Genomic DNA, 19060 nt, shown 5'->3' with positions numbered 1-19060 from the left:
TTTTTGATAAAAACTCTCCACAAGGTGGGAGTAGAAAGATCATACCTCAACATAATAAAAGCCATTTATGACAGGCCCACAGCCAACATCATACTCAATGCACAAAAACTAACACCATTTCCCCTAAGAACAGGAACAAAACAGGGATGCCCACTCTCAGCACTCCTGTTCAACGTAGTACTGGAATTATTAGCCATTGCAATTACACAAGAACAAGAAATAAAAGGCATCCAAATTAGAAAAGTGGAAGTAAAACTGTCCTTATTTGCAGACGACATGATGTTATACATACAAAACCCTAGAGATTCCATCAAAAAATTCCTATACTTAATACATGAATTTGGCAATGTAGCAGGATACAAAATTAACCCCAAGAATTCTGAGGCATTTCTATACACCAATAGTGAACTTTGAGAAAGAGAGATTATAAAAATAATCCCATTTCCCATCGGACCAAAAAAATTAAGCTACCGAGGAATAAACTTAACTAAAGAAGTAAAAGAACTCTACTCAGAAAACTACAGGACTTTGGGAGCAAATGGAACGAGCAGCTGAAGCTAGTAACACTCACACCGAATTGGCGAAATTGCTCAGCTGGTGAGAGGCTTTGCAGCTGGGAAGAGCAGAACTCCCCTGGAAAGGTAAAAAAACCCACGGATTTGGGCAGGAAAGTTTGCCAGACCTCTGAGCCCAGAGAGCCAGAGGGAGACCGCGTGGCAGACAGCCGAGTCCCCTGGGACAGGCACAGCCCCTGACGGGAGAAAGGAGAACCACGGGATTCCTGGCGCTGCCAGGGAAATTGAGAGCTGGGTTCTGTGATCACGGAGGACTGAGCCTAAAGGGGGCAGCCTGAAGAGCTGACCTGACCATGCAGTCCAGGTAAGAGAAGAAGCTTACAGAAACCAAGCCTTCCCCATTTCCGCGGCCGGCATTTGTTTGTTTGTTTTCACTGAATCCTGTTCATGGGACATTTCGGATACAGACACTCACCTGTGCTGAAGAGAGGGAGAGTGTGCTGAGGAGTGGAATCTGGGGAGAGACTGGGGAAAGAGGGGGAGCCGGGAGAGGTGGTAGTGAATTGAGTGCTGAGACACCCCTGAGCCCAGGACTGGGGAAGCCACCCGCTCCTGAGAGTGAGTCTCCTCCCCCCAGCCCCCAGGCAAGGAGCACAGCCACACCCAGATTCCACCCTGTACGAGATCAAGGATTAGAATAACCTGATCAGTCCCTGGGAGTTAACAGGGTCTGGCCTATAGGGGGATTTTCAATCCCAGCAACAACACAGCGCTGGTAACTAACTATTACGCAGTCAGCTCTGGGCAGTGAACTTCCACTGGACAGAGAGGCCCTATAGCCAAAGAGGCCAACCCCAGAACACTGCCACCCAGAGGCTGACCCACAAACTGACTCTTTGCTAAACACAAAATAAGGCAGCCTGGGAAATAAATGCGGCATGCTTTAAAATAAGGACTGTGGTTTACAACACAGAGGAACAGTATATCGCAGGGAAACTCAACACTCTCCTGAATACCTGGAAGGTCTAAGGCGAGCCACACTGAAGAATAGAAGAAACGAAGGACCTCCACTACTGCAATTTTTTTTCTTTTTTCACTTTTTAACTAAGAAACCAATTTTTTTTCATTCTTTTTTTTCTGTTCTTTTTTTTTCTTTTTTTTTCTTTCTTTTCTTCTTTTTCCATCACCTGATTTTACCCTTTTGATTAGTACCTTCTTATTTTTAACCAGTATTATTACTGCTACCATTTTACCATTTTCTAAAGTGCCATTTTATACTTTCTTTATTTTATTTTGGGATTAGTGTTCACCATTCTATTTTCATCATTATATTATTGGTTGTTTCTAGTTTGCATTCATATCCAGGGAGCTGTTGCTGGAATTTGTTGGGATTAATGGCTGTTCTATAGGAGTATTCTCCTCATATAAAAAGTCTCTTCCCTCTTCCACTTCATTCTCTCTTTTTGCTCTTTTTTTTTCTTTCTTTTCTTTCTCGCTTTTATTTTCCCCCTTCCTTTTTCCCAATTTCATTTTTGCACTCCCTTTTTTTGGTCCCTACTTTTCTTTTCCTTTTTCTCTTTTATCTTTTTCTCTTCCTTCTTCCTTATCCCCTAATTCTCTTAATTCAGGTGGTCACCTTTAATTGGGGTTATTAATATCGTGAATATATTTGTGTATAGTGCCTGGTACGTGGTGCCTTGTTGTGTTGTATTTTGTGCCTTTAAATCAACGCAGCAGATCCAAGCAACAGCAACCCCCTGAGCACCTCATCCTCTGCTGAGGAATAGCAGCTGTACGTGAAACCTCGCCCCACCAGCCGGAAGAGCCACCACCGCTGTGAACAGCACCCACCAGAGGAGCTGCTGACAACTGAAGAGCAGCTGCTACCGCAACCGCCCGAAGAGCAACCACAGACCAAGGAGTCACTGCCACCAAGGGAGCAACCACTGAACAACTCAACGTCTAGATATGTCAGTGAGATCAAACATGGGTAGACAAAGAAACCCCCAGAGGAAAGAGAAGGAGGACTCTCCAGAAAAGCAGCTAAGTAATACAGAGGCATGCAACATGACAGATAAAGAATTCAGAATAAGGATCCTAGAGTGCATAAACCGGATGGAGGAAAAAATCGACAACCTCTACAAGAAGCAAGAAGAAACAGATGAAAAAATCGATAACATATGGAAGAAGCTAGAAGAAACAGATGAAAAAATTGATAACATATGGAAGAAGCTAGAAGAAACAGATGAAAAAATCAACAACCTAAGTAAGACCCAAGAAGAAATGAAGAGTGATATAGCTGCAATGAAAAACTCCATTGAAAGTATCAACAGTAGACTAGGAGAAGCGGAGGACCGAATAAGTGAATTAGAAGACAAGGAAGCAAAACACACCCAAAATGTACTGCAATTGGAGAAAAAAATTAAAAGACAGGAGGAGAGCCTAAGGGAGCTTTGGGACAACATGAAACGAAACAACATACGAATAATAGGAGTACCAGAACAACAGAAGGATGAACAAGGATTAGAAAACCTACACAAAGAAATAATATCAGAAAACTTTCCTGAGGTGGGGAAGAAAAAAGTCACACAAGCCCAGTGAGTCCCAAACAAGGTGAACAACGAAAAGACCCACACCAAGGCACATCATAATCACCATGGCAAATGTTCAGGACAAAGAGAGAATCTTACAGGCTGCAAGAGAGAGACGGAAAGTTACATACAAGGGATCTCCCATTAGATTGTCAAATGACTTCTCAACAGAAACACATCAGGCCAGAAAAGAATGGACTGAAATTTACAAAGTGATGCAAAGCAAAGGACTGAATCCAAGAATACTCTATCCAGCAAGGCTATCATTCAAACTTGAAGGGGAAATAAGAAGCTTCACAGACAAAAAAAGACTAAGGGAGTTTGTCACCACCAAGCCAGCAATGCAAGGAATGCTAAAGGGACTGGTATAAAAATAAGAAATAAAAATCTCAGAAGGAAAACAGCCACACAAAAAAAGAAATGGCTACAAACAAGTACCTTTCAATAATAACTTTAAACGTAAACGGACTAAATGCTCCAACCAAAAGACATCGAGTGGCTGAATGGATAAAAAAACATGACCCATACATCTGCTGTCTACAAGAAACCCACCTCATTAGAAGGGACTCACACAGACTGAAAGTGAAAGGATGGAAAAATATCTTTCAGGCAAATGGAAAGGAAAAGAAAGCTGGGCTAGCAATACTTATATCGGACAAAATAGACCTCAAAGTGAAGGCCTTAACAAGAGATAAGGAAGGCCACTTCATAATACTAAAGGGATCAATACAACAAGAAGATATAACCCTGGTAAACATATACGCACCCAATGTAGGAGCACCCAAATTCATAAAAAAACTCCTGGAAAACATCAAAGGAGAGATCGACAACAATACAATCATAGTAGGGGACTTTAATACACCATTGACAGCACTGGATAAGTCCTATAGACAAACAACCAGCAAAGATACAGCAATCCTAAATGACTCACTAGATCAGATGGACTTAATAGACATCTTCAGAACACTTCACCCCAAAGCCAGAGAATATACGTTCTTCTCAGGTGCTCATGGGACATATTCAAAAATAGAGCACATATTGGGTCACAAGCAAAGTATCCCCAAATTCAAGAAGATTGAAATCATAAAAAGCGTCTTCGCAGACCACGATGGCATAATATTAGAAATAAACTACAATAAAAACAACCCAAAATACTCAAACACCTGGAAGCTGAATAGCATGCTATTAAATATTGATTGGGTTACCAATGAGATCAAAGAAGAAATTAACAACATCCTGGAAACTAATGACAATGAAAACACAACAATCCAAAACCTATGGGGCACATTGAAAGCAGTCCTGAGAGGGAAGTTTATAGCTCTACAGGCCTATCTCAAAAAACAAGAAAAAATGGTAGTAAATCATCTAACTCTACAACTCAAAGAATTAGAAAGAGAGCAACAAGAAAACCCCAGAGTGAGCAGAAGGAAGGAGATAATAAAGATTAGAGCAGAAATAAATGACATAGAGACCAAAAAAACAATACAGAAAATCAATGAAACCAAGAGCTGGTTCTTTGAAAGGATAAACAAGATTGATAAACCTCTAGCCAGACTCACCAAGAAGCAGAGAGAGAGGACCCAAATAAATAAAATCAGAAACGATAGAGGCGAAATAACAACAGACCCCACAGAAATACAAATGATTGTTAAAAAATACTATGGACAGCTTTACTCCAACAAACTAGACAACCTGGAGGAAATGGACAAATTCCTAGAAAAATACAGCATTCCAAAACTCAATCAGGAAGAATCTAAAAATCTCAACAGGCCAATAACTATGGAAGAAATTGAAGCAGTCATCAAAAAGCTTCCATCAAACAAAACCCCAGGACCAGACGGCTTCACAGGGGAGTTTTACCAAATATTCAAGGAAGAACTAAAACCTATCCTCCTCAGACTACTACAAAAAATTCAAGAGGAAGGAAGACTTCCAAGCTCATTCTATGAAACCAGCATCACCCTAATACCAAAACCAGGTAAAGACAACACAATGAAAGAGAATTACAGGCCAATATCCCTCATGAACATAGATGCCAAAATCCTCAACAAAATCTTAGCAAATCGGATCCAGCAGTACATCAGAAAGATCATACACCATGACCAAGTAGGATTTATCCCAGGGATGCAAGGATGGTACAATATTCGCAAATCAATAAACGTGATACATCACATAAACAAATTGAAAGAAAAAAACCACATGGTCATATCAATTGATGCAGAAAAAGCATTTGACAAAATTCAACACCCATTTTTGATAAAAACTCTCAGCAAGGTGGGAGTAGAAGGATCATACCTCAACATAATAAAAGCCATATATGACAGGCCCACAGCCAACATCATACTCAACGGACAAAAACTAACACCATTTCCCCTAAGAACAGGAACAAGACAGGGATGCCCCCTCTCACCACTCCTGTTCAACATAGTACTGGAAGTGTTAGCCATTGCAATTCGGCAAGAAGAAGAAATAAAAGGCATCCAAATTGGAAAAGAGGAAGTAAAACTGTCCTTATTTGCAGACGACATGATATTATACATACAAAACCCTAGAGATTCCATCAAAAAGCTACTAGACTTAATACATGAATTTGGCAATGTAGCAGGATACAAAATTAACCCCAAGAAATCTGAGGCATTTCTATAGACCAATAGTGAACTTTCAGAAAGAGAGATTATAAAAACAATCCCGTTTACCATTGCACCGAAAAAACTAAGCTACCTAGGAATAAACTTAACTAAAGAGGTAAAAGACCTCGACTCAGAAAACTACAGGACGTTGAAAAAAGACATAGAGGAAGACATAAACAGATGGAAGAACATACCTTGTTCATGGATTGGTAGAATCAACATCATTAAAATGTCCATACTACCCAAAGCAATCTATAAATTCAACGCACTTCCCATTAAAGTACCAACAGCATACTTCAGAGATCTAGAACGAACTTTCCAAAAATTCATCTGGAATAAAAAAAGACCCCGAATAGCTGCAGCAATCCTGAAAAAGAACAAAGTAGGTGGGATCACAATACCAGATATCAAGTTGTATTACAAAGCCACTGTTCTCAAAACTGCCTGGTACTGGCACAAGAATAGGCATATAGATCAATGGAATAGAATAGAGACCCCAGAAATCGGCCCGAACCAATATGCTCAATTAATATTTGACAAAGGAGGCAAGAACATACAATGGAGCCAAGATAGTCTCTTCAATAAATGGTGTTGGGAAAATTGGACAGATATATGCAAGAAAATGAAACTAGACCACCAACTTACACCATACACAAAAATAAACTCAAAATGGATAAAGGACTTAAATGTACGACAGGATACCATAAAAATTCTAGAAGAATCCAAAGGCAACAAAATCTCAGACATATGCCGAAGCAATTTCTTCACTGATACAGCTCCTAGGGCACTTGAAACTAAAGAAAAAATGAACAAATGGGACTACATCAAAATAAAAAGCTTCTGCACAGCAAAAGAAACCATCAACAAAACAACGAGAAAACCCACTGTGTGGGAAAACATATTTGCCAATGACATATCTGATAAGGGCCTAATCTCCAAACTTTATAGGGAACTCATACAACTTAACAAAAGGAAGATAAACAATCCAATCAAAAAATGGGCAAAGGACCTAAATAGACACCTTTCAAAAGAGGACATTCAGAAAGCCAAGAGACATATGAAAACATGCTCAAAGTCACTAATCATCCGAGAGATGCAAATCAAAACAGCAATGAGGTACCATCTCACACCTGTCAGACTGGCTATCATCAACAAATCAACAAACGACAAGTGCTGGAGAGGATGTGGAGAAAAAGGAACACTTGTGCACTGCTGGTGGGAATGCAGACTGGTGCAGCCACTATGGAAGACAGTATGGAGTTTCCTTAAAAAACTGAAAATGGAACTCCCATTTGACCCTGTGATCCCACTTCTAGGAATATATCCCAAGAAACCAGAAACACCAATCAGAAAGGATATATGCACCCCTATGTTCATAGCAGCACAATTCACCATAGCTAAGATCTGGAAACAGCCTAAGTGCCCATCAGTAGATGAATGGATTAGAAAACTGTGGTACATCTACACGATGGAATACTATGCTGCTGTAAAAAGGAAGGAACTCTTAACATTTGCAACGGCATGGATGGAACTGGAGAGCATTATGCTAAGTGAAATAAGCCAGTCAATAAAGGAAAAGTACCACATGATCTCACTCATTCGTGGACAATAGAGACCATTATAAACTTTTGAACAATAATAGATACAGAGGCAGAGCTGCCTCAAACAGATTGTCGAGCTGCAGCGGGAAGGCCGGGGAGGGTTGGGGGGCAGGAGTTAGGGGGGTAAGAGATCAACGAAAGGACTTGTATGCATGCATATAAGCATAACCAATGGACATAAGACACTGGGTGATAGGGGAGGCTAGGGGACTGTCTAGGGCGGGGGGATAAAATGGATACATATGTAATACCCTTTGTAATACTTTAAGCAATAAAAAAAATAAAAAAATAAAGCATAGTGATTAATCATAAAAAAAAAAGAAAACTACAGGACTTTGAAAAAAGAGATAGAGGAAGACATAAACAGATGGAGGAACATACCGTGTTCATGGATTGGTAGAATCAAAATCATTAAAATGTCCATACTACCCAAAGCAATCGATAAATTCAACGCACTTCCCATGAAAATACCAATGGCATACTTCACAGATCTAGAACGAACTCTCCAAAAATTCATCTGGAATAAAAAAAGTACAAGATTACCTGCAGCAATCCTGAGAAAGAACAAAGTAGGTGGGATCTCAATTCCAGATATCAAGCTGTATTACAAAGCCACTGTTCTCAAAACTGCCTTGAACTGGCACGAGAACAGGCATATAGGTCAATGGAATAGAAGAGAGAGCCGAGAAATCAGCCCGAACCAATAGGCTCAATTAATATTTGACAAAGGAGGCAAGAACATACAATGCAGTCAAGATAGTCTCTTCAATAAATGGTGTTGGGAAAATTGGACAGATATATGCAAGAAAATGAAACTAGACCACCAACTTACACCATACACGAGAATAAACTCAAAATGGATAAAGGACTTAAATGTCCGATGGGAAACCATAAAAATGCTAGAAGAATCCAAAGGCAATAAAATCTCAGACATATGCCAAAGCAAATTTTTCACCAATACAGCACCCAGGGCACTTGAATCTAAAGAGAAAATGAACAAATGGGACTACATCAAAATCAAAAGTTTGTGCACAGCAAAAGAAACCATCAACAAAACAACAAGAAAACCCAGTGTGTGGGAAAACATATTTACCACCATCATATCTGGTAAGGGCCTAATCTCCAAAATTTATAGGGAACTCATACAACTTAACAAAAGGAAGATAAACAATCCAATCAAAAAATGGGCAAAGCATCTAAATCGACACCTTTCCAAAGAAGACATTCAGAAAAACAAGAGACATTTGAAAACATGCTGAAAGTCACTAATCCTATGAGAAATGCAAATCAAAACAACAATGAGGTATCATCTCACACCTGTCAGGCTGGCTATCATCAACAAATCCACAAAGACAACTGCTTGAGAGGATGTGGAGAAAAAGGAACAATGGTGCACTGCTCGTGGGAATGCAGACTGGTGCAGCTACTATGGAAGACACTATGGACTTTCCTCAAAAAACTAAAAATGGAACTCCCATTTGACCCTGTGATCCCACTTCTAGGAATATAACCCATGAAACCAGAAACACCAAGCAGAAAGGACATATGCAGCCCTATGTTCATAGCAGCACAATTCACCATAGCTAAGATCTGGAAACAGCCTAAGTGCCCATCAGTAGATGAATGGATTAGAAAACCGCGGTACATCTGCATGATGGAATACTATGCTGCTGTAAAAAAGAAGGAACACTTAGCATTTGCAACGGCATGGATGGAACTGGAGAGCATTATGCTAAGTGAAATAAGCCAGTCAATGAAGGAAAAATACCACATGATCTCACTCATATATGGATAATAAAGACCATTATAAACTGATGAACTATAACAGATAGAGAGGCAGAGCTGCCCCAAACAGATTGTCAACCTGTAGCGGGAAGGCCGAGGATGGTTGGGGGGCAGGAGGGAAGGGGGTAAGAGATCAACCGAAGGACTTGTATGCATGCATATAAGCATAACCAATGGACATAAGATACTGGGGGATACGGGAGGCCAGGGTATTGTTAAGGGCAGGGTGGGGGGGGGAAAGCACACATATGTAATACCCATTGTAATACTTTAAGCAATAAAATTTAAAAAAAAGAAAAAAAAAGAGAACCATCAATGGTGAGAGAGAATCCTTGATTGGCTGCTTCCTACAAGGCACCTACTGGACAAAGAGCCCACAATGGGGACATGTCCCAGCCTGGGAATTGAACTGACCTCCTGGTTCACAGGTCGAAACTCATCCACTGAGACAAGCAGTCCAGGCTTTGGCTCTTCTTTATTCAGAGTCTTCCCTTTGGAATCCGTGTGCTCCAGCTGCCCTGTATCCAGCCTGCCTTACTGCTGTGCAGTTTGGGGGACTCTGGGGTACATTCTAGTACTAAGGAACCTACTATGTGTGCCTTTCTCTCCCTGCTTGCTTTCTGATATCCTAGAGACCCTGCCCATAGGGCCTTCATGTATAAGATGCTTGTGCACCAGCAGTCACCTCCTACCCATGCCCCTTCTGTGCCCATCTTCACAGATGCAATCACTGTCTAAGCTTTATAAGCCTCATTGCCTTGATACTATGCTTTTCTGAATATTTTGATGGAAAAGTCCAGATTCCAATATTTTGCTTTAATTCTCAGTTGTGGTCTACAGAACAAATAAAGCGTCAAGTGCAGGACACTCTGTTTTAGAGGCAACATACAGCAATGAGTTTCCTTTTGTTTTGTCTTAATATGGTGGGTTTTTAAAATTGATTCTTTAGAGAGAGGTAAATGGAGTGAGACAGACACAGAAGCATGCATTCATGTGAGAGGGATACAATATTGGATGCCTGGGGACTGAACCAGAAACCTGGACATGTGCCCTGGCCAGAAATCAAATGGGGTAACTTTCTGGTGCACAGGACAATGCCCAGAAACACTGGCCAGGGTGCACTGACTTCTATTTTCTTCCTTATCTTGCATCTGGTGGTTAATAAATACTATCAATGCTAATAACAGTGGGCAATTCCAGAGGAGGACATGCAGACAAGAGCTTTACATAACTTGGCCCCACAGGTGAATCTCCACACAAGGTAATGGGCACGAGCTCTATGTGTGGAGGAATTAACACCCAGACCACAAGATGTTTTGCCTTTGGCCTTCCTCCCTCAGAACCTGCAAATTTTTATGCTTTTCCTCAAATTATAGAGGTTCTGAATCATATTATGGACACTATTTCCTGTGAAGGCGGGGATGGGAAGACAAGGTGCATGTCAGACAGAGGGACAGGGAGAGGGAGATGGAATAGGAGAGAGAGAGGAAGAGAAAGAGAGCGTTTGCTGTAAGAGATATACATTTTCTGACCCTTGTTCTCTTATCCTCTTTTTTGGGGGGGTGGGGAGCTCACCGACTGTTACTGAGACTTCAGCATTTTCTCTTCCCACTCGAAGAAGCAGAGTGTGCCTGGCCAGTGTGGCTCAGTAGGCCTATGAACCAAGAGGACATAGTTCAATTCTCAGTTGGAGCAGGAGCTGGAGTTTATGCCTGGATCCCCAGGTGGATGTGCAGGAGAAAGCCAACCAATGATTTTGTCTCATTATTGATGTTTTATCCATCTCTCCCTTCCTCTCTGATATCAATAGGAAATGTACTAAGAAACGGAAAAATGAGCTCGTAGGATGATGGACCCAAGCTAGAAGATTGGAAGGTAGAAGAAAAGAAAGGAATGGCAATAAAAAGAGAACGAAGGGCCAGGTGCTGTATGTGACAAGCTAGGAAGTTGCTGACACCCAGCAGAGAGCAGCAAGCACATGAGTGGCTGGCACTGAATGAGAGGCAGTAGAAGGAGAAAAAGCAGGACTGACTTCCTCACAATTAGGGAGACATACAGGCAAATGGAGCCCTGCCCCTGGGCCTGGATGTGTGGCCTTCTCCCTAGGTGCTCCTCTGGCAGGCCACTCAGTGAGCAAACTGAGACAGCCTAGGGCCAGAATGCAGTGGCAGGTGGGCAGGGAGCCTATTCCTTCCTGGCCAGCTAACTGTCCACTGACTGTGGGATCCAACAGCACACTAGGACATCTCCCCTTCACTTGGTTGTATTGACCCTCAGGGTGGCCCTCCATACCCCCATCTCCCCGGGGTGACCTTCACCTGTGTCCACTTAAGTGCTCTCCGGGAACTGGCTTGGGGTTGTCCACTCTTCAGACGCGGGGCCTGTCACTGGCTCAGAGTTGCTTTACCACCTCCTTGATTAATGGGAAGGAGGATCATGAGGGGAAAGTATTCCAACATTAGACCATCCTCTACCAAAGGATGTCCTATTCTTAGGACAGGACACAGAACAAAGCAGAGGTTTATTCCAGCTCAGTATTTTGCTGAAAAGAATGTAAATGTGTTTACAGGAACTTGAATTCAAGAAGGGGCTGGATCCAGGGGAATGACAGGCATGGACTTGTGAGGCCAGGGCTCTGGCTCCCTGGCAGGCTGATGTCCCTTTCAGTACTGGGGGCCTGACTTGTGCACAGGGAAGCCATACCATGGAGCAGACACAGGCCAGAGATGGAGGCTCCCAGTGGGGAGGAGTGTTTGAGTCCAGGGACTGGACTAGTTACCCGTGATGGCCCCAGAGTAGTTGTACCTCGGTGGTGCTCACTGGAAGCCACTTGTTCCAGTCCCTGTGGACGCAACAAGTGTGCGCTGACCCACTGAACAGTCACAGAGGTGAGTAGGTACCAGTGCACCAGAAAGAACCCACCAAACCAAAAAGGATAAATGGTGATGTGATCTCCTGGAATCAACCTCAACCAGCCTAATGTCTGCGCATCACAAGGCTCATGCCTTCTTACTTGGCCAGTAACTGCAGGTGGGAGAGTTGGGCTAACATGTCATTGAGGACATCAGTCTGTTAACATCCAGTTCTCTTTATTACTGACATTTATTCACAACCATTCAAGAAATGTAATTCCCGCATCTACCACCCAAGCCTCAATCCCTCCCCCTGAGAGATTCAGGTGCATATTTCTAACTCCTTAGGACAAATCTCCCCAAAGAAACCATCCAGTCCCCTGTGAGCATTTCCCCCCAACCCTGAGTAGCTGTCTGAAACTGGCTGCTGTGTTCCTGAACGGTACACTTATGTCTGGGCTTCAGTGCCCAAGTGCCCAGAGTAAAGCCTATGAGATGTGCACCCAGCTAGACACTCAAGCAACAGGATCACAGAATGGGAGTTGGGTCATGGAAGGTTCTACAGCCACAGTGAGGACAGGGGTAAGCACAGAGCCAGACCATGCCGGGCCGACCCAACTCCTGCAGCATATGCTTTAGCACAGCATGCATCTGGGCAAGTCGGCCCAGGTTGATGTTGCTGCTAGTTTCCTCATAACTCTCCACGGGCGCCGCATAAATCACGCAACTCAGCTTGCTCAGCCCGACAACGTGGCGAAGCAGGTCCTCCAGGACGGTCATGGAGATGGGGTTTTCACAGAAACTTAGGGTTGTGAGCTGGGAGCAGTGGCTCAGGGCTGGCAGGATGTCCAGGAACTGGTGGTCCATGATCCCACACTCATCCAAGTCCAGGTCCTGGAGAGTGGGGGAGGCTCTCTCTAAAAGAAATTGGAGTGACCGAGAACTGATAATGGTCAGGTTGAGCCCACTGAAACTCAGGCTTTTCAGCTGGCTGACATTCAGATGCTGGGAGAGATGTCTAAAGTCTCTTTCGAAAAGCAGGCAGTTAGTGATGGACAGGGTCTCCAAGGGGCTCTTCAGGCACCTGGGGAGACATAGAGCAGTTACATGTGGGAGATGGACCTGGTGAGCAGAGGCAGGTGAGGATAATGCAGGCCTTCAGGGTAAAGAGGCCCATGTCACCAAAGCCTACAGTGTTCCGGATGATGATCAAACCCAGGATGTTGCACAGTGAAAAGTGACATTCAAGTCCGAGCAAATTTGAGTGGCATCTTTCTCCATCTGTTATCTGCTCCGTGATGGATTCAACTGGATGAAACCTCACACACTCCATTTACTCATCCGTCAAGTGGAGCACATCATACCCTCCAGCCCAAACACACAGGTGTTGTGAACATAAAGGTGGGAGGAGCTCAGAAAGGAGCCTGCCCCAGGGTCTGAAGCAGGAGGCAACCAGTGCATTTTAGTATTGGAGACATGTCCTGAATTGCCTGCAACTGGGGCTTCCTTCCAGCCACAGCCTAGACCCCTGTCACCACCATCACTTAGCCCAATGAGGCCTCTGGCAGATGTGCAGAAAGGGCTAACCTGGGCACAGTCAGGCAACATCCAGCGAGGGCTGCCACCCTCCAGGAACTTAGATCACTGCATTGTCTACAAACCACCTATCCCATTTCGTAATGCCTCCCTCCTGAATCCTGCATTTACCACGCATTCCGTTTGCAAGAGCCTATGGCAACCCTTGGCAGACAGGTGACTGAGGCAGGTTTGGAGTGAAAGGCTGCCATGGCCAAATCTCTAAGTGCGGAACTTAACCCCTGAAACCTCACCTCTGATTGGCTTTCCCCTTGTCATTGCAATCCTCACTTGGTTCTATTGCATCATTTTCCCTTCAACACCACTTACAAGGATGCCCAAAGCTACCATCCCCTGGCCCGAATTCCTAGCAAGGAGTCCCTTTAGTAGCCTCTGTCCTAGTGCATACGTCCTACCTTTATCTGGGGGGTTATGTCACAACATGCAAGGTGACAGAGCGGTGAACAAGACACTGACTGTGTGGCCCGTCTAGTGGCTCAGGCACTCTAGCACTGCTGAGGGACGGCACACAGGAGAGCCCGTCACTGTGCACTGAAATGGAAAGGGACTCGCTCTGGTCGGCAGGGAAAGCTCGCCACCCCTCACCTGAGGATTTCATCCAGGTGGCCTCTGAGGATGGAGGCATCGTCCAAATTGAGCTCCTGGAGGTGGGGCAGGTTGAGGAATTGAGAGGTGACCAGGCCAACACACTGCTTCTCCTGCTCCAAGGTGGTGTGAGAAGACGTGAAGACGTGGGAGAGCAGGAACCGGCGCAGATTGCCCATCTGGCCCAGGTAAGGAGCGAACTTCCTCAGAGTGGACAGCTTCCAGGTACAGTTTACCTCCAAATCCTGGACAGAGTCCAGCTGCACCATATCCAGGATGTTAGTGTTTTGCTTCGACATCGCAAAAACCTTCAGCTTCTTAGAGCAAAGGTGCAGCAAACCTCTCCTCTCGCTGACTTTCTTAATCAGGTAGCTGAGGGACTCATCAAGGACACCTTTCTTGAGGCAAAGGTCTATTAACACCTCCACGGGGGCCAAGGGTGGATTTGGCCTGGCCCTTAAGCTGTGTACTTTCCTCCTATTCCTCATGGGCTGCAGGGCCTCAGGCTCCAGCAGTGAGCACACATGGGCTCTGGTACCTGCCCACACCATCCAGAACTCCAAATGAACTCTCTTCTGTAAATTAAGCACCTGCAGTTTACATCTCCTGTGGAGAAAATAGGAGATATGCTGGGATGCATTAAGATAACAATGAGTAAGACCATGAGCTAGGCATCTGGGCAGCTGGGCCAGACACCGCACTGGACTTTGACTCCATGCCCCAGGAATCAACTGCTCCTGGTGCTACTGGGATCCTTCATGGTCCCCATTCCTGGTACCTTTAGGTGCCACCAGGAAGGAGTGGGCTCGTGTCCCTTCGGTCACCCTCGACAATTTCATCAGCCGTATATATCCGAAGCCTGTTCCTAGAATGACCCTAGCAGTGGCTCCAAGGCCTGCCTCAGCTCTCCCTTTGGCCCTGCCCACTCCCAGATCCCAGCTGTAACTGCTCAGATCCCCAGGGTGCGACCCGGCTACTGAATCCCCCATACCTGGGTCGAGGGTCCTGGGCAAGCATGGCATCGAGTCCCTCGAGCACAGCCTGCAAGATATCCTGGTAAGACTGCCGATGGTTCATCAGGGCCCCCAGAGGGAGGCAGGGGAAGGGCCAAGCCTGCACCATGGCCTTCAGGACTCTGCTGTGCTTCCCAGTGAAGGCTGTGATGAAAAGAGGTGGGAAGAGCTCCATAGGAAGCCACTCCAGAGCAGCGATGGCCGAGGCTTCATCCCGCAGCAGGCTCTGACATGCCAGTTCCAGGAGTCGGCGTGGAGCTGGGAGGCTCATCCCCATGAAGCTGCTATGAAAGAGATCCTGGGAGACAGCCGGGAGCAAGGCATCTTGTCAGGCTGAGCATGAGCAACCCCGGTCCTTCTCCCTTCAGAGGGACCAGCTGAGGGCCAAAGGCACTGCTCTGGCAACAACTGGAGCACCCCCAATTTACCCCAACTCCGTTTTCTGCTTAGGGTTGCAAATCCACTCAGCCCTGCCTCTACTCTGCCACTGGAAGGACAAGAACCAGGCACCAAGGAGGGGTGAGATGACCACTGGACCCCTCCCGCATCTGCCCACTGGCTAGCTGCAAATCTGCTGTGCAGTGAGGACTGGGAAACCAGAGAGATGATCCCACCCTTTCCAGGGAAAACATTTCTGAGGATCACTGAAGGACTGAAAACACCTGGAGTAGGGAGCAGCCCGTGGCCCAGGACTGCCTCTTGCTAAGTTCCAGGAAATAAAATAGATGGGGAAGATTAAGGAACACCCACACAATGGGTACCATTGAGGCCTTTGACACATTTTAAATGAGGCATATAAAAGCAGCACAAACGTTTTCTGAAGCATGGGGGAGCTGGAGGTGAGAAAAATAACCGTTAATTCCAACATGTACATTTTACTGGGTGTCCCTTCTATGAATATTAGAATGACCATTTTATCTATGACAACAGAGGGCTCACATGTCACAACTAAGGCTCCTCTCAATAAGAGACTGCAAAGCCTGGTCAGTGTTGCTCACGGCGTTGAGCATCCTCTCGTGCCCCCCAAATGTCACTTGAGGGCTACATTCCTAGCCCCCGTAGGGTGTGGGCAGGAGCCAGCTGAGGGATGTTTCTCACATCAATATCTCTCTCTCTCTCTCCGCCCACTCCCTTCCTCTCTTTCTAAACATCAATTGGCTGTTATGAAAGACTTTCATTAATACCGGTTTTCACACACACAGCCCGGCCTCTACAAAACTACAAAAAGGATTTTGCCACTTTGGCCTACAATAGGCTCCTTAGCAATACTCGACTTTCAGACACAGGGAAAACTTGCCCTGTGAACCTCTATGAATGGCAAACATCAAAACAGAAATCAAAACATTTTGGATTAAGGCACACCTGCATCCAGAGGCAAAGGCAAAGTCTGCTCATTTGTAAGGAAAAAAGGACAAATCTCTGGGATCTTGGCTTGCAGGTCCTTGGGGACCACCTTAGGCTCCTGACTCACCAGAGCGGCGTGGTGCAGGGAGCCCTGTGCTCAGACCTGGACATTGACTCTCACGCTCTAGCTTCTGTTCCCTCCTCGGCCTCCTCAGAAGCCATTATACCCCGTCTGACCACACCTTCCTTTTGAGGTCCTAGCTGAAATGGCTACTTCCCCCTGAGAGCAAAACCTTAGTCCTGGATCTCCAGGCATTTAACCATGATGGGGCTTTGCACTCTCCACACCTCCAACTGAACCCTAGGTCCATTCATGAAAGGAAAAGAAAAGGAAACCAGCCTGGAAGTAGACTTAATGGGGGTGTTGGGGCCACATAAAAATTCCCTAGTGTTCCCATTAACACCCCTTTAGAGAGACAGTGGTATCATCTCCAGAGAAAAAGAATTTCAATGCAACAGTATTGAGTACCAAACAGTCCCTGAGACTTGAGGTTACTTAGAATTGCAAACCCCGTGCCCATTCAAAGAGGAACAGAGGGATAGTTGGTCTTCCATATTTTGAGGAGCAAGACTTCCCCAGAGCAGGTCAGGCCAAAATCACATCTAGGGATTGATCAGGAGAAGGGAGGGGCTGCACGTTTGGAATGGGACCTAGGGAATTACCCAGGACAAGGTGAACATTGGGGAAACTCAAAGACACTGACTGCATCAACTTAAGAACTTAAAAGGCTAGCGGTGAAGAAGGAAACTGGGTGGATCCCTTAAACCCAAGCTGACGGGGAGTATAGGCAGGAGATTCTGTCACCCTCCCTCTGTGGAGGTAAAGGGCATTTCCTCTCAGAAAAACCAGATCAGCTCAGCAACCTAGCTTGAGAAAATTAAATGTGAAAATGTGGGTTGTGGAGAGGCCAGAGGAGGGGTGTGGCAGCTGAACCTGGGATGTGACATACACTTTTGAAAGCCACTGAGGGCTGAGAGTCGTGGGCTCTTGGGAATCTTGGAGGCACAGAGAAAAATAAATGTGGGCAAAAAGACCTGTGTATCCTTACCAAGGAGCTGCTACAGAGGGCATTCTCTTTAGCTCAGGCATCCTCTTCCACATCCCAACCTTACACAGGCAGCAGCTTAGTCCCAGCCAAGTTCCAGGGGCCGGGGCCCTAAACATGACTGCCAAAGTCTGTATAAATAACTAATGTTTGCTCAACCCCAGGGAACAATCCATGCAAATTTGGCTTCGAAAAGCTCCTTTTGGGCCCAGGCCTAAAACTCTTACTCAGATTGTGAGGGAAGATGTCCTCTCTCAGGACAAAGCACAGTGCACAGATACACCTTCCCCTTCAGAAGATTTGAAGCTGTACTTGGCATGTAAGGATCTGCCATAGTTTGGGATATCCCCATGCTGTACTGAGTCACACATTGGATCTTATGAAATCGAGGGAGACACAGACAGAGAGAGAGCTACAGAGCGCGGGGAGGGGGAGAGGGGGGGCAAAGAGAGAGAGAGACAGAGGCAGAGAGGAGCAAATTTTCTGTAGGCTCTTCTGTACGCCCTGCATTGTGATGCCCAAACAACTTTCATATTCCAGGCAGAGGGACCATGTAACAGATTACCACAGTGGTGTTGACCTGAAAATTGCAGACTGGCTGATGAGGTTTCTGGAAGAGGTTCAAACTGTAATGAGGTCAGCAGTTGAGTCTAGACTTGGTATCATGGGCTTAAAGCCTGAGTGGTGCCACCTGGGGGTGAGATTTTCTCTTTAACACAAACATTACATGCACTGGCAGAAACTGGAAAATTGTAGGAGCCCAAGCTCAGGAAACTTCTATGAGATCCCCGTGTCCTGGAGGTACAAGGAGGCAGGAGGGACCACTTAGAATGACCTAGAAACAAAGTCTGAGTGAACATGCCTTCTTCCCCCCCATACGGAGCCTGCTTTCCCAGGGCATGTGCTGTGGCACTGGGGGCAGGAGAACTTCCTGCCCAGCATTGGATAGGCTGTGCCGACTCCCAGCTCCCACACATGAATTTGGGGGATGTTTTTCACCACATCCTGGTCACCTGCCACCTGCTCTCATCATGGCCCTCACTTATGTACAGGACACAGTAGCCTCTGAGCCCATGAGTAGGGCCGTCCTGTGCAACCGCCTTCTCCAGTCACAAAATCCCTACTGCGATCCCAGGTCATCTGCCCTTGGGACCGCTTTTTAAGGAAGGGGGTCCTTAGAATGTGCTCCAAGTCTGGGACCCTATTTATGCATCCCTGGAATGTCATTCAGCCCATCAGGAACCTGATGCTGGGGACACCCACTGATAATAGAAATCAGGAGTTCTCCCCAATTCTTCTGAGCTGTTCTGGAGAATGTGACAAGCTACAGTGTACAGAAAGAAAATCAACATCCCAGCTGCCTTTCTGGATCCAAAGAGGCACCAGAGAGGCAGGCGGATGCCCTTCCAGGGTTCCAGAGCAAGCCCTGCCTCTGTGGGCTT

The 19060-nt window shown here is 45.5% G+C and overlaps 1 protein-coding gene across 1 annotated transcript; it reads right to left on the bottom strand.

Moving 5' to 3' along the window:
* Positions 1 to 12502: 12502 nt before the first annotated feature.
* On the bottom strand, positions 12503 to 15457 carry LOC132225563 (melanoma antigen preferentially expressed in tumors-like; the record flags this gene model as incomplete). Its single annotated transcript, XM_059680659.1, has 3 exons — positions 12503 to 13058; positions 14156 to 14761; positions 15147 to 15457. Coding segments are annotated over 3 exons (1473 nt in total), but the record flags the coding sequence as incomplete, so codon positions are not given.
* Positions 15458 to 19060: the final 3603 nt, after the last annotated feature.

The sequence above is a fragment of the Myotis daubentonii genome, chromosome Y (assembly GCF_963259705.1).
Source record: "Myotis daubentonii chromosome Y, mMyoDau2.1, whole genome shotgun sequence".
NCBI lineage: Eukaryota > Metazoa > Chordata > Mammalia > Chiroptera > Vespertilionidae > Myotis > Myotis daubentonii.
This window is presented reverse-complemented; position numbering and strand designations above follow the sequence as displayed.